At 42.9% G+C, this 21,189-nt stretch overlaps 1 protein-coding gene across 3 annotated transcripts in view; it reads right to left on the bottom strand.

Annotated features, from left to right (window-relative positions):
* LOC146784312 (protein transport protein Sec24C-like) overlaps positions 1–21,189 on the bottom strand; it is a 255,414-nt gene that overhangs the window by 180,301 nt on the left and 53,924 nt on the right. For all 3 annotated transcript variants that reach the window (XM_085635822.1, XM_085635823.1, XM_085635824.1), the window contains 4 exons: positions 20,859–20,970; positions 20,262–20,389; positions 3,042–3,180; positions 2,387–2,502 (listed from right to left, as the gene is read on the bottom strand). In XM_085635822.1, coding sequence (XP_085491948.1) covers positions 2,387–2,502; positions 3,042–3,180; positions 20,262–20,389; positions 20,859–20,970 — 495 coding nt within the window. The remainder of the gene's footprint in view (positions 1–2,386; positions 2,503–3,041; positions 3,181–20,261; positions 20,390–20,858; positions 20,971–21,189) is intronic.

Here is a 21,189-nt window from a genome sequence, read left to right as displayed (position 1 = left end):
TAATCCAGAGCTCTAAGGCTTGAGTACTGTGCAGAGGTGGCACCCTGCAGCTCGGGGCCCCGCCGCACGGCAGGGGCTGCGGGGGCCTGTGTTACGCCCCTGCGAAGTTAGCAAGGATAAGTACGGTGACGAGCAAAGAGGCGAGTTCTCATGGGTGAGGAGAGGAATGACCAAGGATGAGCAAAGTTGCAACTTATTGATGTGGGAAAGGGGGTGAAAGTATCCAATTCTACTTGAGCTATGGAAATTCACTAGCAAAGATCACATGGGATTGTCTACTCTGACTGCAATTGATGTTTTATGCTAAACTAAGTGAGGGACAGGAGAATCATCTTAGGGTTTTCACAGGGAGCAGACCTATGTTTCTGCTTGTGTGGCTTTATGCTACTTGACCCATAGTTGGAGTCCCTTCTACTGAAGACTCCGACAGCTGACACCTTTCTAATTTCACCCTCATCAAATACTTCTTAGCTTAGGGTTGCCCCTTTTAAGGTGGTGTAGAGAGAGATAGCTTGCTCATGCTTACTTTGGAGAATCATTAGATGAAAAATAATACTCAATTCTTTTTCCTGATCATCTGCATCATAGTCATTGTTAGTTGTCTCCTTTGTATTATATAGGGTACATCTCTTCAGGAGATTTGGTCTTACTGTACTTTTATATGATTATGTTGAGATTGGTCTACATTTATTTATTTCTAAATTTATAATTAATCCCTACTAAACCTAAATTAAGTTGTCATGTGGATTATTATGTGGCCACAAGGTTTTTACTATATTGAGATGTTAACAAGTAATAGTTTTCTCCCTTTACCTCTAGTGCTGCTAGAAAGGTCGCCCCTCTGAAGATAATGTTAGACTGGGCCCAAGCTCCAACAGTGGTGAAGGTGCTGGCATGCATCACTGGTATGGTAAGAATTAAATTTACTATGAAACAAGAGAATAGACTACCAGGATCTCTGGGATCCATCAAAGAAAGTTCAAGCAAAAGCCTGAGTGGGTCAACGATTATGAAGTGTACCAACACCATTGCATATAGGGTCACATTGCTCTAGTGCATTCTATGTTATAGTAATATTGTATTAATATTTTCACTTAATGATTATTTAGCCAGTTATCTGTTCATTTTGAGAATGCAGTTATTTGGCCATCATGTTTGTGTTGTTCTGTTGTTTTTTATTTGATTGCTTTAGGGAGGAAAATGTTACATCTTGTTAAGGGCCGTGCAGAAACATGTGAGAACATTCTTCATTCCACGGAATACACTGATTTGATCTGGGCTGTTAGTCAGTTGACTGGTGGCACTCTCCCTGCATTGTCTTTTACCTCACTTCTGGTTACCGAGTGAGAAATTTCCACTATCCCTAAGACATTTGTTTAACTGTGGACGCTCAGCTGAAGATGAAGAAGGGGTTCTTAACTTCCCTAGAGGCTCTGACATCTGAGAAGGCAGAGGCATCAATATTTGAGGAACAGCTCTCAATAGGGTCAATGAGCTGCCCTAGCACTCATCTAAACAAGTGTGGTCAGAACATGCCTTTCGGGCTCAATATCCTCCCACAGATGACCTCGCTGGCTACACCGCGGAGCAGCTGTACTCCTCCAGTGAGGGGGTGCAGTGCAGATACCAGGGGCACAGGGCAAACAACCATGCCCTCTTCTCACCAGCATTTCTGGCACAAAAGACAGGTTTGCAAGACCTGTAAGGGGGACCGTGTACCTTTATGATACAACACAATCCAATGACGTGTCATACTTGTGTTGCTAAAGAAAAACACATATGACAGTTTATGTAGGTTGCCTGTTCATTTTGTTGTCTGTTAAATGCAGATTTTCTATCTGTTATTTCTCTTGTGGTGATGTGAACAGATAGTCACATATACGGTGCAGCGCTAGAGACCCAGGCACACCTCCCCTTTCACACACAGCCCTGTGGTCAGACAGAGTATCCTCACTGTACCCTGTTAATCTTTTCTAAGCAGAATGTTTTTGATCTTGGAGATCATTGGACCTTATGTCTGACCAATCACTGGGCAGGGTTTCTGACATTACGTGCTAATGCTCAGGTCAATAGAATTGAATTATAATTTGCAGTCTCCATGAAGAATTCCTTTAGCTATGATTAACTAATATTTGAATTATTTTACATATTGCACATTTCAGTTTGGGCACATAACAGTGTTGTTTACAGTGTGATAATTCCCATAACATAACATGTCTTTCTGTATGTGGTGAGCATACATGTACAGTTACCTGCCTGTCTAGTGGTGTTGTCTTATTCTGACCATACAGCTGTCTTTCTGAGCGGGAGAAAAGTGGTACTGGGCGTCAGAAGTACGTCTGGCCACCTGCATTAGACATGTAAACTACAAGCCATGATCACTCACCGTGTCCTGGGATGCTGGCAGCAGGAATTCATAAGAGCCCCTGCAAAGCTCTGGCCGCCTCTGATGGTCACTCCGCCTGCCCTCTCGGTCTGTGGGGAGGAAGTACTGCCATGGGACTGAAACAAGATGAAGTCAGATATTCAGGTGGGGAATACAATACACAAAAAAGTGACTATGCCTGTCAGAAATGGGCTAGCGTTTGCGCTGAGACATGTCAAGAGGGGATGAAAAGAAGGGACAAACGAAGAGGGATAGGCTGTGAGGATCAGGCTTGGGGCAAAAGGCCAGTTGGAGCCTAGTGTCCTTCTATAGTATCAGGCTGTGGACGTACAGTTGAGTAGGGCCTTAGTTTCTTTCAATAGTATCAGGCAGTGGAGTTACATGTGAGTTGGGGCTAATTTCCTTCTATAGTATCAGGCAGTGGAGTTATAGGTGAGTTGTTTCCTTGGTTCCTTCTATAGTATCATCCAGGACAGTTACAGATCGGCTCTAGATTCCTTTCACTATGACATGGAGGGAACTTATAGGTGGGCTAGTGTTGTCCTGACACCCTTGCAATAAAGGTGCACAGATATCTGCATTTGCTGTGTAGAAAGTGGGTGGACTGGATGCAGTGCACATCAAACATTGGCAAAAGTGCAGAGTATCAACTCACCTTCTGAAAGCGAGGAGCAGAATGCACAGCAGAACCGCTGACCTGCCTCAACAAACCGCATGAAAGGACTCATGTGAGCACCGCACACACTGCATTGCACAGGACCACCCGCCACACCTTCAGCCAGAGGGATCGGGGCCTGCAATGGGATCACAAAAGATGGACATAAGGAGATACATACTCACAACTTACCAGGTTTCACTACCCACTCCCAAAAACCATCACTGTGGTCACAACAGCTTCCTAAACACCACTGTGCAAAATCCACATTTGCAAGGACCTCACGTGAGCGCTTGTAAGACACACACACATGGAGTTTGGATTAAGTTCTCACTCACAGCAATCTGAATGTCGCATCGGGTCAAAAGGGACCGAACAAGAACTGAAAACAAAACAGAGCAGCTCCTGGGAGCTGTAGCAGAGTCAAGAAGCACTCTCACCACAGTAGAGAACTCCTACAGACCCTTCAAACTGATTGAAGGAGCTGCTGTGGGACCTTTAGGATGTTCTTCCAATACATTTGTAAGCTATAAGTCTCCTTTTATGTGGTTTTGGTGATATTCTGTTTTAATGTTCTGTTGTTTTCATCATTTTACTGATGTTACTTTCTGTATTGTTAATGATTGTGAGGACACCAAGTTCACCTGGCGTTCAATGTAAATGCCTGCCTTCCCAGTACTGGTGCTGACTACTTAGCTGGTGGTTTGCTCTGCAGACCAGTAGCCAGGCAAAGCAAATGATGGCTGGATTGTACTACATCTGCTAGATATCCTGCTGCTGATTTATACGTTGAGGCAGGGTCTATTTTTATCATATAGTACCCCAGGCCCGTTCTGCCCACACCTGAAGTATGAAACCCTGGCATACGCCCTGCCTGCCTGATTTGTAGGCCTTTGTTAGATTGACCAGAGTTCTGCACCCATTTTTCTGAACAGCAGGCTCTAAGCCTGTCTGACTAAAAATCACAGCCAGCTTCTCTCTGCAAGGCCTCCTTCTCCAAACTATAGAGCCTCCACCCTACCCGTGTGCGCACAGTTCACTGGCGCAAAGTTCACTGGCTCTCTCTATCCTATCAAAATATAGCCCACCACATCCTGGGTACATCTGGCTATGAGAATAGAGAAGTTCCCACCACAAGAGCGTCAGACCAGGGTGATGGACGTGGCAACCAAGACATTGCTATATATTTTATTCCTTACATTACATTTTCTCCGCTTGCCCTATCCAACTTAAGACGAGCGCTTAGCCTGAGACCATAACCTTTCATCTAGTTCATGTTCCGCATGTAGTAGGAGAAGCACGACATTTCTGATAAATGTGTGACCCGTGGTGTAATTGATGTAGGAAGGACTGGCGTGAGATGACGTTGCTGTAGGCACTTCTCACTGTCTTAAAGGGTATAAAAGGACACCTCACAGACTTCTTGTCGGACTACCCTCCCCCTGTCTGTTGTAGATGGCAGGCGGGTGTGGGTGCTCCCCAAGAGCTCTTGTTTTTTGTTTCAAGTATATATTCTTTTCTGCTATATAAAATGCCATATCTGCTATGTTATATTAATTGTCGTTTTCTCCTGTTTGAAATTTAAATGTTTATACTGCAATTGCAAGGCTGTTTTCTTTTAGGTTTAAATGTCAGTATTCTCAGCATTTTAGATCAAATGTATTTTGCATTCTGAGAACATTTTCCTTGATTTAAAAAATGTTTTTCATAGTACATTTATAATTGTGTCTTTGAGGTTTTTACTCTGCACATCCTATGGTGCATTTTCTGAAGTGTCACTCTTCAAACGATTTCAATGCCTTCTGAGTCCTATTGAGAATTAGATAAAAGTGCCTTCTGTTTAGTATGACTCTCTGTGAATGCGAGGTCACTATACTTTGTATTGTAAATGCCCTTTTCTTGAAGCTGCGCCTTCTAAATAAATCTGTTAAACCTTTTGGCTTAGTTTCCATGGCTCACATATTTGTTTCCTTCATTTTAGTGTGAGCATTCCTGCGCACCCCCCCTCAAGTTAAGGTGCCCCTTGCCCCCTAAATCGCTCCCTCGAACATTCGGTGAAGGTGCCCCGTGCCCCCTAAAACACAACTCCCTCTAACATCGTGCGTCCTCTTGCATGACACCTGATGCCACGACAATTTTCACAAATGATTTTCAGAACTTAAGGATCCACTGCTGACATTACTTCCTGCCAGGGATATGATATTGTATTTTACTGTAGTATAAATACATCGCATACTGCATATCTGTGAGTTACTGAAGCTCTTACCCACACTGGTATTATGCTCCACTCTGTGGGGTGTGCAGCTGGAAGTGACGCGTCTTTGTTTTGAGCCTACGTGGAAGCGTATTTGTGCCATGCATGCGTGACCAGAGAGGCGCTCATATATCGTTTTGGGACACTGTGGTTAGTGGTGTGAGAGATGGGTGCCCAGTTTATTATTAGTTGTGTGATGATATTTGCTGTGCAGGTGCCATTATTGTATTTCCGTTTTATTGATATTCTGGATCTGAATTTATAAGTAGACTCTGGTGGAAGGTTGTTCATTCTGAGATCTTATGCATCTGGGGTGGACGTTGCTGCATAAAGATGGAGGTATGGACTGCATTTTAGTCATTCTTTATGTAATTGTTATGAAAGGATCTCAACAATAAGGAACTATATAATACTCAGAATATATTGCTAGTCACGACCTGCAAGAGTAGACTGTAAAGAGTCTTCTGGGGGCCAGCAGTGTAGCAGATCCCTTTAGAAATTACAAGACAGTCTAATTTGGACTGAGTGGTTAGCTATAGTGGTCTTCTTGAATGTGCCCACGTGTATGAGCAAATATGAGTGCATGGTTTGAAACGCCCAATTTTTACTCATTAGCTGAGGAGGGCAAGGAGTTTCTGGTAATGGTGGGTTACCTGCTTCTGTCACTGGATTGTCATCAGCTGGTAGAGGTAATTGGTTGTTGTGAGCCATGCATATCTGTGCAGTGAGTTGTAGTTCCAGGCTCTTCTGCTAGTTATCTGGTAAACGTCTAGGTTCTCAACTCTCATCTTAGTTTCTTGTGGACCCTTCATGTTTTGTTTGGCGAGGAGTTCCTGAGTTTTGCTGCTTTAGCTGAGACCATGGCATCTCCTACCTGTTTCTTTTCGTAAAGAGGTACAATGATTCACGCTGTGTCAACCTTTTTGAGTATTGTTTAAACTTTAACTGTAAGTATAATTGTCCTATTCCATGAGAGGCCTGTAAAGGATGCATAGTGCCTCCAACATTGATCGCCTAGCTATAGGTAGCCAGTGAAGGGCTTGAAAGATGGAATTGTGTGTTCTTTGGGCTGTGTGTGTAGCAGACGTCTTGCCAGAGCATTCTGGATTTGGTGTACTTTGAATATAAAGAATCAGAGAGCCCCTAGTTATAGGAGGTTGACAAAGTCCTTCTTGGAGATCACAAGAGTTAGGATAGCTTGTAGTTTTTGTTGGAATCCAAGATACCTTAAGATCAGATTCAATGTTTTAATTGTGCAAATGATGTTCCTAGTGATTTTATTGACACGAGGGGTCAACAACAGGACTGAATCCATAGTTACTTCAAGGTCCCTCACTTATGACGATAGTCCTCAACTACTGGGCCCAGTTCATGCACTCCGGTTACTAATGGCCTGAATGGAAGGTTGGCGGACACTCGGTCACAAACAAGGCTGATATCCCATCCGCCATATCACAAGGTCCCTATATCCAATGGCACTTGCAATACAGTGGACAGAATGTTTGTGACCGTGTCACCCAGATGCCAAGCTCTAAATCAGGCCCTAAGTCACAGAATTTGGCTTTACAATGTGTAGTAGATATAAGCTCTTACCATAATTCTCTACTTAATAAAAAACAAGCACAACAGTATTTTCAGCACAACATGCCATCCTTATTACTTGAATGCATATTGGATAATAGCTTAGGCTAATACGTGCTGCGAAGATGTTCAAGAAAAGTCTTTTTAGATTATGCTTGTTCTTGTTTTGCTGTGTTGGCTATAGTCTTAATAATACACAGAGTACCCAAAGGTCATATTGCATTTATTTGTTTGTTTATTTATTTAATTTAGGTAATTTTAAAGCACTACTCTTCCTCAAATGGGTGTAAGAGTGATTTACAGATAACAAATTTACCTGAAGGATCAAGTGTACAATTTACAGATTACAATATAACACAAGCATCATAACGAGCTAGGCTATTCTGCCACACAATATATCATGATGGGGATTTTAAGAGTTAAAGGGACCTCGAGAGATAATCAGGGTCAGATACTAACAATATGTTTTTAGGTGTTGCTTAAAAAGAAATGTTTTAAATTTTTTTTCCTGAAAATGGTCAGCTTTTATTAACATCTGAAGTCTTGTGGTATGGAGTTCCAGAGAGATGGAGCCATAACTGCAATGGATTTTTGTGTGACATGGTTCGATTTAAGTTTCTTGCCTTCAGGATGTAAGGGTGTTTTGCTAGTTCTCCTTTGAATCCATAAATATGTAATAAGGAGTGAAGCTAGGATAGTGGGTCTAAGTTCAAGGCTTAAAATGTTAGGCATGCTGTTTTACATTGTATCCTACCCTCCACAGGTAGCCATTGAATGTCCCTCAAGATAGGGAAGACAGGCCCAAATTTCTTGAAGCCCGTTGCTACGAGAACAGCTGAACAGTGGTTGACTTATGAAGTGTCAAAGCCATTTTTGAGGCTCATATGAGGAAGGCATCTTCAGGGGAATATTTGAGATAACTATGGCTTGTAGGACTGATCTGAAATCTTTAATATGAGAGGATGGGTTTGAGGCATTATAGGGACAGTAGTGCTGATCAGGCCAGTTTGGTGGTGTAATCGATTCTGGGGTTCACTGACAGATTTAATTCTATCCATAATCCAAGATATTTCACTTCATATTTCAGAATTTGCATGCAACTTTCGGGTTATAGTTCAGTTAGCATGTCAGTGTACATTTCTGGTGGTAAGTCTCTGCGGAATGGTTTGAAATAAAGGTTGAAAAGTGTGGAGGCCAGGCTAGATCCTTGCAGAATGCCACATGGGACAGGTAGCATTACAGAAATGTGGTTATTCATTTTCATCAATTGCTTTCCGTTTTTTACGTATGTTACAAACCAATGGAGAACTGTTCTAGACTAACCCATGCAATCTTTGTGGGTTAAAGTTCATCGCTGGTGGTCGAGTGTTAAAAATCACAGCTAGACCTAGAAGGATGAGTAGAATCAACAAGCAGTGTATGCCATTTGCTATTTTGATTGTCCAGTTTCTGTGCTACACAATTTGTGAAAAAAAGATTGGTGGTTGTGCAGCAGGTTTTTTTGTTGTATTGTGGTATGTATGCATTTAATGGATCTGAAACACCATTATTGTGCAAGGCCTGGCCTATAGTTTGAGAGGCAGTCTGAGTCTACATCTGCTCTTTTTAAGAGAGGGGAGATAGACCCTAACTTAAAGGCATCAGGGGAGGTTTCGTTTTTGAGTGAAGCACAATTGGGCAACAGATTTCATCAAAAACCTTACAAACAGATTTAATAAACAGTACTGCTAACTGTTGCCCAGCACAGAATGCATACTTCATTTTGTTAATCACTTTTCCTTGACTAGATAGAGATTTGAGTGTAAATTGAGACTGAGACCAGGTACTCTTTGGTGTGGGCTGGTGAATTGGTTCAGAGATTCGAGGTATCTTTGTAGATTTTCCCTGATGGCAATTGCTTTATCTATGAAGTGTTTTGCAAAATTGTTGTATGTTTCTGAAGTATAATCTGATTTTGCAGAAGTCTACAATTAATGTGGTTTGTTTGAAGTTCTGGAATTTCTTTTGTAGGAGATACTGTTGCGATAATATATTGTAGTTTTTCGTCATGTTTTTAGTTTGTGATTATCTCCTCTCCTTAATTCCTCATCCATTTCCCCTCTAGATTTATAATTTTTGCTATTAGTTGACTCAACACATGGCAGAACCATGAAATAGAGTTGTTTGAGTGAACATTTCTCTTTTTCTGTGGGGCTAGTTTATAATAGTCATTCAAATCTTTTGATTGAAAAGATTTGCCATATTATTTATAGCTTGGGATTCAGTCAAATGTAAGCAAGAATCCTTTATGTCTGCCCAAATTGCCTCCTGGTATATACATTTATAAGATCTCTTCAATTAAGTATTCCTTAGTTAGATGGAGGTTCTATTGTTAATGGAATAATGACGTGGTCCAACCAGTCTACATGAAATGGATCAAGGCGGATAATGTTGAATCAATCAATCATGCTGTACTTTTATAGCATGGCTTATCACCCGTAAGGGTATCCAGGTGCTGTGCTGCGGGTCTCAGTCGAAAAGCCAAGTCTTGATTTTTTTTCCTGAAGTCTGCCAATGAAGGAGCTGTTCGAAGGTGGAGGGAAAGGGTGTTCCAGGATTTGGCAGCGAGGTGGGAGAAGGATCGACCAATGGTGCAGCAGCGATGGATGCGAGCAGTCTGTGCGAGGGCGAGGTGGTGGAGCAGAGTTTTCTTAGTGGTTGGTGGAAGTTTAGGCAGTGGTTCATGTATGAGGATCCTTGGTTGTGGAGGACTTTGTAGGCGTGGGTCAGAAGCTTTAAATTTCATCTCTTCTGCTTCGGGAGCCAATGGTGATCTCTTGGGTGCTAGCTGATGTGGGTCCTTTTGGGTAGGTTGAGGATCAGTCTGGCTGCTGCGTTCTGGATCTTCTGGAGTCATTTCAAGAGTTCCTGATGGTGCCTGCATGGAGTGCATTGCCGTAGTTCAGACATATGGGGATAATAGCCAACGTAATTGTTTTCCAGGTGCTGGTAGGTAGCCTTTTGGAAAATTTTGCGAAGCATGAGTAGTGTGTGGAAGCAGGGAGAGGAGACAGCGTTGACCTGTCGTTTCATAGAGCGTTTGCTGTCTAGGATGAAGCAGAGGTTGCGTGTGTGGTGCCTCGGAGAGGGGGTGGATCTGAGTTCTGACAGCCAACAGGAGTCATTCCAGAGGGAGGTGCGGTTGCAGAAAATCAGCACTTTGGTTTTGTCTGTGTTGAGCTTCAGTCAGTTGTCGTTCATTAAGGATGAGATGTTCTTCATACAGGTGTGAAGGTTGGTTTTTGTTGTGGTGGGGTCCACTGAGGGTAAAAGGATGAGCTGGGTGTCATTGGCATAGGAGATGATGTTGATGTCATAGGTTCTGACGATGTCTGATAGTGGCATCATGTAGATGTTGAATAGGATGAGACTGAGGGATGAGCCTTGCAGGATGCCGCAGATGGTATGTTTGGGCTGTGATGTGAAGGGAGGGAGACAGATCCTCAGTATGTGCCCATGAGGAAGGATGCCATCCATCTAAGAGCATTGTCCTTGATTCTTATCTGGTGTAGTCAATGCAGTGTGTAGTGGGAGACAGTGTCAATAGCAGTGGAGAGGTTGAGAAGGATCAGGGCGGCTGCTTCTCCTCTATCGAGTAGGGTACAATGTCGTCTGTCACAGTGATCAGGGACGTCTCGGTGCTATGGCTTGCTCTGAACCCCGATTGGGAGGGGTCTAGGGGGTTGTTTCTCTCCAGATGTTCAGTAAGTTGGAGGTTGATGGCTTTTTCTAGGACTTTGGCGGGAAACAAGAGCAGCGAGATGGTGGCGGTAGTTCTGTAGAACGTTGGGGTCTGCTGAGGGTTTCCTGAGGAGAGGTCAGAGCTCTGCATGTTTCCAGGCATCTGGAATGGTGGCAGTGTTGATGGAGTCCTTGAGGATGGTGGGGAGCTGGTGGCTATTCTTGCTAGTTCCAAAGCTGAAGAGTTGATGGGGGCATGGGTCAGTGGGTGCTCCTGAGTGGATGGAGTTCATGAAGGCCTTGGTGTCTGTTGTGCTAAGCTGTGTCATTGGTGAGCAGGTGGCCGGCGGCAGTCTCCGCGGGAGTGGAGATGCTAAGGAGGTTGGTGGCTTGGAGATCAAAGTTTCTGTATATGGTGGCTGTCTTGTTGTGTAAGTGGTATGCAAGAGTGTTGCAGAGTTCCCTTGAGGAGGGGATGGAGTTTTCTGTGGCTAATGGGCAGGTGAACTCTCTGATGATGGCAAAACGTTCCTTGGTCTAGTTGGCGGTTGCCTCAATGTGGTATGTCATGGCCCTCTTTTTCGCGGCTTTCAGAAGGTGTTGGTAGTGGAGGACAAACTTATAAATGGCTCTATCCCTGTTGTTTCTGCAGGAGCGCCATTTTCTTTTCAGTTGTTTGTATATGCGTTTCACCGCGCTGAGATCTGGGGAGTACCAGCTGGCTTGTTTGGAGGGTCCGTGCGTTCTGGCCGGTTTGGTGGGGGCGACTCGGTTGGTGGCGCAGGTGATCCAGATGTAGAAGTTCTCTATTGCCTGGTTCAGGTTGGCAGCGCTTAATTTGAGTCAGTGGTTTCCTGTGCTCAGCTCTGGCACTTAACCATCAACACCAGCGCTTTTCATAAGCACCAGTTAAGGACATGTTTATTTAAAGAAGGCACAGTGAGAATAAAGGGATTTGCTTAGAATCACAGCTCCGAAGTCAGCAGCTTTGGCCATTACGTCCCATCCTCTCCCCACTTTCATGGTTAGTAGTTGGTTCTTTTTTAGGCAACGCTAACAGGAGAAATGGGCTGGTGCAAACTGCCTCCTGACGAGAGCCCTGGCACTTATATTTTTACAAATTAACCACTGCAGGTTGGCAGAGGTGTCAGGCTGAGAGAGTCGGTCCACTGGTGCTGCGTGACCTTGGTCCAGCTGTGGGAAGGGGCGCTGTGGCAGTTGGGTGTGGTGCAGGGGAATCTGGCAATAGTAAAGTGTAAGATGGAATGGTCAGTCCAGGTGAAGTCCTTGGTGTACCTGTATCTGACTCTGTTGCTGGAAGTTAAGATGGGGTCCATCATGTCCAGCTCTGTGTGTGGGGCCAGGGACCAGCTGAGTGAGGCTGTTGTTTCTCCATTCGTTCCAGGAGGTCAGTGGAGTTGGTGTCTGTGGGGTCGTCAAGGTGAATGTTGAGGTCTCCTAGGAAGACAGTGTTCAAATTTGATGGCGCACCGGGAGATGAATTCTGAGAAGGCGTCGCTGAGGTCGGTTCGTGGTCCTGGGGTCTGTATGCGAGGGTGCCATTAAAGGTGGTTTTGTCATCGGTATGGAGCTGGAAGTTCAAGTGTTCCATGAATGGCATGGTTTTATCATCAGTGGTCATGCAGATTTCTTGCTTGCGTACGACGTCACCTTCATGTCTGTTGGTGCGGTCAAGGTGTTTCATCTTGTAGATATTGGGTGTTGCAGTGGCGATGTCCGGGGTTGATGTGGGGGGTTAGCCAGGTCTCTGTTATGAAGGTCACATCAGAGGTCAGGGTGGAAATGGTGCCCCAGACTTTGGTGGCGTGTTTGCACAGCGATCTGAGTTTGTGTTATCACTAGATCCAGAATTTTCCGTTTGTTATGGGTTTATCAAGAGGATAGTTGTTTAAGGTTATTGCAACCCAAACAGCAGTACATTATTTGAAGAGGTTGTCTTTTTCAATTCTACAGCAGACGTTAAAGTCACTAATGAAGATGTCATTTCGGGAGTTTATTTGCTGTACAGAAATGTACTTGTTTCTTTCTGCCATTGATTTAATGTGGGATTTTAGTGGCATGTAAATGATTTGAATGTATAAGGTTTCCTTTAGTGAGATTTTAAGGCATTGTAAGAAAAGTTTTAGAACTTCAAAAGAGTCAAAGCTAGGTGTTTGCAAGTTTGGCAGTTCCTAAATCCCGATAAATGGTGTCAACGCTGCATTTAACTGTGCGAGTTCTATCTTTTTTAATGAAGTCATAGTCAGGAGGGATAAGAATGTCCATGTCTGGTTAGGTTGAGCCGCGATTTGGTAATAAATCTTAGATTGGTGATTGTTTGTAGGGCGTGTCTGCAACATCTGAGTGTTGAGTATTTGCATTGCTACAGTTGTGTAGGAACCTTTGGATCATGCTGGTGTTATTCAACTTGAAGTTGTTGGGGATCACTGAAATATATTTTAGCCTGATGTAGAAGGGCTTTGTATTATTTTCTCTCTCCTGAATGGTCTGGTCCTCGGGATCTGAATTCGTTGATGTCCAGCAAATATGCTGAAAGTGGCACATGGCGTTATTTGGGTTTTCTAACTGAATAAGGTGAATAAGAAAATCTGTAGTGTGGTCGAGTCAAAGTGAATTTAGATTTTTAGCATTTATAACAAGTTAATTTGGTTTTGCATAAGGCAGTCAGTCCTTGCAGCCAAAGATAATTATAATGGTTCAATTTATTTAATTGAATTCCTGTATTGTTTATTGTCCACCAGATGGCAGGATGGTTTTACTTTTGTGCACATTAGTTTAATTTAATAAATTCAATTTGTCGTAAGTGAGAATTGCTTATTCACACTTAGATTATAATGTTTTTTCCTTTACTTTAGAGGTTATATTTTATTTTTATTCTTTATAGATCTCGTCAATTCAATGCAAAATAGGTCCTTATTTTCTTTGCACGCTTTGTCAGGAAGTTAAAAGGTTGTGTTCTTGTGGTACTGCTGTACCGCAGAAATATTCTTGTGTAAGTGCTGTTGTTGAAAATGTGCCCTTTCTGCAGTGTCACCCTGGATTTTATTTGCCTTTTTGCTGAACCCTCTTTGTGCTGGCTGTAAAACTCTGTGCACTTTACTCCTGCTCACCATTGATAAAGCACTTGTGCTACTCCTTTGAACGTGATGAAATTGGAATACTATAATAAATTATCTCAGAAAGAGTGGGGGTCCAAGGGATGTAGTTTAAGGACTCAAACAGTTCACAATCCCCAATTCAACACATGTATACAAAAAGAGAGCTGTGAGTCAAAGAAAAGTTTTTTAACTGTAACATACCACTCAGCAAGTATTGATCAAGGTGTTACTGCTGTCAACAAGGTACACAATGTGTCAATAAATGTGTGTATGCGTGAGCAAGATTCCCATCACCCACAACAAGTGGCTCGCTTCATCATTTGGGAACCTGGGAGCTTCACCAAAGAACCATCTTCTACCAGATGGATGTAGATATTGGTTCAGTGGGTGTCCCAAATGTATCAGTTGGTATATTTTCTGAATCGAGGGAGCCACAATGGTAATGATAAGGAGTGATGTATGCAGTGCACGTGGTAGATAAGTGGTGATTAAAATTGGTTACCAAGGTACAAATATGTGTTTATTATGGTGCTACCTTGATACCAAATTAAAACAAAACAGTGCTATAACAGTTTAAACAAATAACTGTGTTGGAAAAGACTGGTCTACATGTTTCAGCTCTTGGATAAATTATATCCCAGCTTTCGTCAGGACCAGAAAGCTACTGCAAAATTACGGTGTAGTGAATACAAAAACTCAAAAAACATACAACCTGGACCTTGTTCTCGGTACAGGTGAATACCTGTGGAAATAACAGCAATAATCAATACAAACAATTAAACAGAGTGGTAAGGTGTTACAGTATAGTTAAAAACCGCAACAACATTGGATATGTCGGTTTTCTCGAAGTTACCATTTAGTGTACTAAACAACTCTAGATCCATCACCTCAAGTGGAAAAAATGTTTGAATTGTAACTCACCCGAATGGTTCTGGGTATGTGCCTCGCCCCACCTGGCAACTGCTCAGGTATAGGAGGCACCGCTCTGGGGAATAATGTAACATTGGAATACACCTGATTGGCATATGTAACCTAACCTAGTATAAGTATGGTACCATGGGGTACTCAGCGACTAAGTTAAATGTCACAAGTGGACTGCTGCTTCCACTGTGTCATCTACTACAGTGACAATGAAGGCTTGCCACCACTGGCCTGGCTGTGCAGGTTGTGACTGCAAATTCGACCTGTCAAAATAGCCCATTTCCACAGGCCTAAACGTTCCTATGAAATATTTATAAGTCACACCTAAGCAGGCCTTATTACCCATAGGTGAAGGTGCATGGTATTAAAAGTTAGACTATATAAAGGATAAATGTTAAACATGTTCTTATAGTGAAAATTCCCTAAAAATGAGCGGTATCAAGGTTGGCTGTTTAGGAAAGCAGTGGGGTGCAATATTAAATACTAATACTGTATCTCAGGAATGGGACTAGCTCAAAAGTAAAAAATAAACTATTTTTATTTGTTATTAAAAAATCAAAGTTACCTTTGCCCTACCTGAAGTCCCTGGAAGCTAAATCTGCATTTTGTTCTCCAACCTCTGCCAGCAAGTAATTAGCATGTAAACAGGTGTGAATGGGGTGTGAACTTGCTCCCAGAAGCAATCAATCAGCTGGCCTGGATATGCAGAGATGATTAACATGAACGTGACAAAATATGCAATGTGGGGGAGCTGGGAGAATCCTTTCTAACACTAAAGTGTCAAGTCCTGCATGAATGTGACATCCTGCTAGACAGGTCTGCTGGGGTTTTTCATATGGCACTTGGGATGCACTTCAAAGAGACCTCACTTGTCACAGGCAAATGTTAGCTGACACCTGTGCAAGGCCCTTCTTTTTTCCCTGCCCCCAGCCAGTCAGGTCCTGATCACAGTGGGCCACGTTTTGACCTTACAGTGTCACTGCCTGTTTGGCAGGTCTGTTGGGTTTACATATAACATTTGACTCTGAAGGACGATGGCAAGATTTCAAAAATAATCTTGTGTGTCCCTTATCTGTTGCTGACAAATGAGCTTTGTTCTACCAGATTTCTGTCTCTGAGGTTGCTGTGGGTACATGGACCGTGTCAAACAGGATTTGGTGTTAAACGTGGGAGGACACTAGGTTTACCATAGTACAATCCCCCGCACACACTCCGAGCTCTGTTTAGTGGTACAAAAGACTTGAAATTCCCCAAAGAGGGTAGGGTAAGTGCCAGGAACCTTAGCCGACAGATTTGCGCATCCCTAGGGGACATTCCCAATCACTAGCTCATGCCAGGCATAAGTGTGCCATCTCCAGGCTCCAGCTTTGGAACACTCCTGGACCTGTGGAAAATCAGAACAGGGCTGAACCTTCTATCCACAACCTGATTACAGCCATGGAGGTCCGGATCTGCTCTTTCTCTTGGACCCATGAAATAGAAGCAGACTTCTTGGGCCATAAAGCTGACCTCCTGTTAGCTACAGGGGCACAACAAGCAACAAGAAGCCTTTTCCTGCATCCGTCCATCTGAGCAGTGGCAATTGGCCGGGACCTTCCTGTTAGCCTCTGCCTCCCACCATGTGAGTTTCTAAGTGCCTCCACTAAGGTCCTGGGGGCTTTAGAAGGGCGCTCCTGTGGTTGATTGAAACTTAATAGAATAAAGTCAGAAGGTAAAATATTTGACCAAGACGAAATTGGTGAGTGAATCCAACCCATGCTCCATCACAGCCACTGTCAAAGTGCACCTAGGCCCTGTTCTACCATGCCCATTGACTATCATTTGCACTTTGTGCTCCATGGCAATATCTCTTTAAAGCTTTAAAAATTTATATATCCGATTTCAACTAGTGCATTTGTCTCCTTTTGGTGTCATTTTGTTTATTAGACGTTACTCTGGTTTTCTAAATCGTTTTGGGATTTTCATTGTTTTGCATTTGGACTTGATTATTGTTTTAGTACTACATAAATACTTTACACATTGCCTCTAAGTTAAGCCCATCTGCTCTGTGCCAGAGCTACCAGGTGGTTGGGCTCAGGTTAATTCAGTGACTTTAAGGGTTTTCCCTCAAAAGGATTGTGATTATTACTTGAGATAGGTACTTATCCTTCGCCAGAAATAACCTGATTTCTTACAACTGCCAATTAGCGATAGGACTGTTATTGATTGATCATTCTAAGTTCCATTTAGCTAACCTGCTGTACTTTTGAATATGCATTCAAATTTGTGTTCAGTGGGTTGTTGGGCTCTTATATGTCTCCACTCTGGTGTGTGGGTTCAGGGAGAAAGATCGGATTAACCTTCCTAGTCTTCTCTAATAATAACAGTTCTCAGAATAATTTATTTGAGTCAGCACAACAATTACAATTACTATGGGGAAATCGGTGATTGCAGCATTGTGGCCTTCGCTCTAGTTTTCTTTACATTTACTGGGCTACCCAGCACAGACATGTTCTCTCAAAACTGGTCATCACTGTTTATCATCCCTTTTAGGTCTCACCTAACAGAGTGCATGCGCTATTGCTGCAAGGGGTATTGTATGAAGTAAAGGGTTTGGAGCCCCCCATCAATTACCATTTGCAGGCTTGAATGTCAATCACTGTAGCTGCATCCTAATTGGCCACCATAAGTCTGACATCACTGCCTTTTACTTTTCAACAGCATGGACAAAGTACAAATTAAATTCATTTAATTTGTGGCCCTCCGCTACTGGCGCTGCGCTTCTGCGTCGATTAGCAGTATGTTTTTATCGTTTCATTTTAGCATTTCAGTCACTTTCTTTTTATTGTTTCTGATTAGCATTTAGTTTTTTTTCCCCCACATACAACGCCATTGCTTTTTCCTTTGCTACTGCATCGCTGTACTTGTGCTTTGGAGAACTTATATTCGGCAACAGCTTTTCTGTTTTTACCCCACATGATTTGGAATTGCTTCACTTTCATTTAATCATTTCAGATCGCCCTTTATTTTATTTTTTCTGCATGCTTCAGTATTGCTTCACTTTATTTTTATTGTTTCAGATCGCCATATATATTTTTTTTTCACATGCACTGGCATTGCTTCACTTTCTTTTTATCGTTTCAGATCAACATTTTTTTCCCCGGACTCATCAGCAAAACACATAGCCAAAGCAAATCGCTCTCCAAAGGCGAGACCTATTGGCTTTGCCAATGCTTGTTTTACTTTCCACTGGTTAGACTGTTTACAATAGGTCCACTGTAGGGGCCATGTGTACAAAATACTTACTCTGCATTTCTTAAATAGCAACTCCTTAGAAATTGCTATTTAGGAAATGCAAAATGGTATGTACAAAAATAAAGATTACAGAGTAGGAATCGCTTTTAGGAAATCGCTGTTTAGGTAATATCAAACCATTTGTTCCTATGGGCTTAAAGGCCCATAGGTACGAATGGTTTTGCATTTCCTAATTTGCGATTTCCTAATAGGAAATTTGCAAATTAGGAAATACTAAAGCAAGGGTGACGTTCAGCCTAAGGCCCCCTTGGTGCACCCTGAGAAAAATGGTGCACAGGTAAACTAGGGACATGTGTGCACTTTAGTGCACTTTATAAAAAGCCTTTTGGAGTGCTTTTTAAAAAATTGCACATGGTTACCAAAGACTTTGAGTCGATGGTAATGGCATTTCCTACATGCACTATTTGCATTTAGGAAATGCTGTGTACATGTGCATAGGAAATCGCAAATAAGAAATCCCTATTTGCAATTTCCTATTTGTGTGTCACGAAATGGGATTTCTACTGGATAGAAAACTAGAAATCGCATTTTGCGATTCCCAAACGGCCTTTGTATATGCCAGAAGGCTATTTACCATTTCTTAAAGGGCCGAAATAGCGATTTGGCTCGTTAAGAAAAGCTAAAAAGCTCCGCACATCTGGCACTAGATTCCCAGTGGCAGTGGACTGTGCAACACTCAAAACATTGCGCTTGCATTTCAACAGGTCTGCTTTGCATTGTAGGACTAATGATTATTGCTTTGATCTAAAATGTATTCAAGCACAAGTACTGCATCTAGCAACTGGGCAGCAATTCGATAGCCACCCACCACTTCCTCATTCACCACTTCTGATAGAGACTCACTGCTCTTCACAGGTGATATCAGAAAATTGTTCCGCAATGCACTTACTATCCGACGCGTCGCTCCATAGAACAGACACTGGCCTGATTCAAATTAAAAGTCGTTGATGTTGGGGGCAGGGGAACTGGACCATATAAATCTTTCATGGGCTGCAATATACAGCTTCCTCAGACTCCTCTGTTCACAGGCGGCTAGTATTTGAACCGCAGTTGCTGTGGGCCATACACACCCAGCTCTGGATCTTCTTTGAGTATTTAATAGACCCGGGTAAAATTCTGTTTACATGGGGCAATCTTGTGTAATTAGACTGGCTGGTGGGATGCAGATAACCGTTTTGCCCTGTATATTAGGCTATATGTCCACTTTGAAAATGTATGACGTTACTACGCCATCCATTACCCCGCAGTAGGTTACAACGCGGACGTTACATCGTCCGCGTTACCATGCATGGCTTTACATCGCAAGTTGTTTCTACGACTTGCGCTAGATGGCGCGCTGGACTTAGGAACAGTATAAATTACTATTCCTACTCCAGTTAGCGTAACAGCAGGGAATGTGTTGGATTTAAAATCCAACACATTCCCTGGTGTTGCGCGCCATCTAGCGCCAGTCGTTGAACGACTTGCAATGTAATGCCATGCGTGGTAATAACGCGGACGATGTAACGTCCGCGTTGTATCCTACCCGCGTGGTATAACCAGCGTTGTAAACGCTGTTTCCCCCACTTTGAACATCTTTGGAGTCCTTGGCTGTGGAACACAAGGTATTGTTAAACCAACATCCTCTGGTTTTGGAGGGATTCAAGAATTAGCCTGAGTAGTAGAAGGGGCAGTCTCTGGAGGGAGTTGATTCAGTCATGGATGAGCATTGACTGAGCTCAGGTATACACTGAAAACAACTTGTCTCCATGACTGAAAGTTTGTTAGGTATACAGGCGCATCCATATTTATCCAAAACACTTGAAAAGATGGGAATCCTAAATGTGACAGAGAAAACTGGTGTAGGTATCCAAGAACATTACTGGGAAGGAAAGGCAGAGTAATTTGAAGGCCTCAAAATCTAAATCTGAAATATCATCAATTGAGATTGGGGAAAACCTTCAATACTGGCTAAGATGTTGAAAATATTGTCGGCTCTTTATTTGCTAAAACATGTTTTTTTTGCTTAACCAAAGAGCATTTTTGTCACTTTTCTTGTGCTTTTTTTTTTTAGAACAGGGGACGTAAGGAAAAGGGATTGATCTTGACACCTCTCAACTATCTTGGGTGATTTAGTTAAGCCTGATCAACCACAGATTTACTGATCGTTATGTGGTTAGTTCTGTGGCAGAAGTACAGAAGTATGCTTCTGTTGTACCTAAAAACCTTACCAGGTTGAAATAGGTGGGATGGTTACAATATGAGGTGGTGTGAAAGATGGGACTGCTTGCTTATGGACGGGGATATACTTAGTGCCAGATAGTTGTGTGATGCAGGTTGAGAATGTCTTACCTCTGTCGGTGGAAGAGATGCTAAGGGTTTCACCACCGCTGCCAATGGCAAGTGTGAGAGCTCAGCTAGCTGGGCACTGGCTGGTATGGTGTAGGTTGTGCAGCGGATGAAGTGGGGGCTGGCATTGCCTTGAACAGAGAGAGCGAGAAAGAGAAAAGAGAAGTTGAAATTCCACCTACTCGTTCAAAGCAAATGCAATGATACTGGATCAACCCCACTTCCCACCTGCCTCACTTACCTATAGTGCCATGTTTGATAATGAAACTGTCTTGCCCCTGCCTGAACGACCTGCCATGTTACTGATTCTGCAAAAGTACAACCAGCATTTAACTGAATTCACATTTTTCTAGCACTGGTTTGTGGCTAAGGAATGTTGTCCAGTTAACCTAGGATGCCAAAGGCTTGAGGTGCTAGATGTTCCAACAAACAGCAAAGTTGGTGCCCAGGGTGGAAAATATCACTTTGTCTTAGGCAATTAAAACTTTTAGTCAGGCCTTGTATTTCCCTGTCGATCAGCCCCATTCTTAGACTCTGGAGGGCATTGCCATCTTAAAGTTGACAACTAAAGGATGGGTTCAGGCTCTGGGTCTCACTCACCTTGATCCTCCACAGTAAATTCTGAACTGGTCAGTGGAGGTATCTGCCCCCTTATGTCCGTCACAAACACCTGTGAGTTCCACATCAGCCTGTCATCCTTAATAGCTTGCACCTGCAGAGCAACGAAAACTGATTATTTGGAACAAGTGAGTGCACGAGTGAGTTAAAAAAAAGTGCCTACTAAGGTCCAGAGAATATACGTTTTCAGTGATTGTGATTGAATGGGCAGGTGTGTAAATGGTTGAATGGGGGGGGGTCACCTTTAAATATGGAATATTAAGTGGGTATCAATAAGTGAGTACTGATGAGATGGTAAACAGAATACAGGGAT

The sequence above is a fragment of the Triturus cristatus genome, chromosome 11 (assembly GCF_964204655.1).
Source record: "Triturus cristatus chromosome 11, aTriCri1.1, whole genome shotgun sequence".
NCBI classification, from domain to species: domain Eukaryota; kingdom Metazoa; phylum Chordata; class Amphibia; order Caudata; family Salamandridae; genus Triturus; species Triturus cristatus.
Note: the sequence above shows the minus strand (reverse complement) of the source record. Positions and strands in the feature narration are given on the sequence as shown.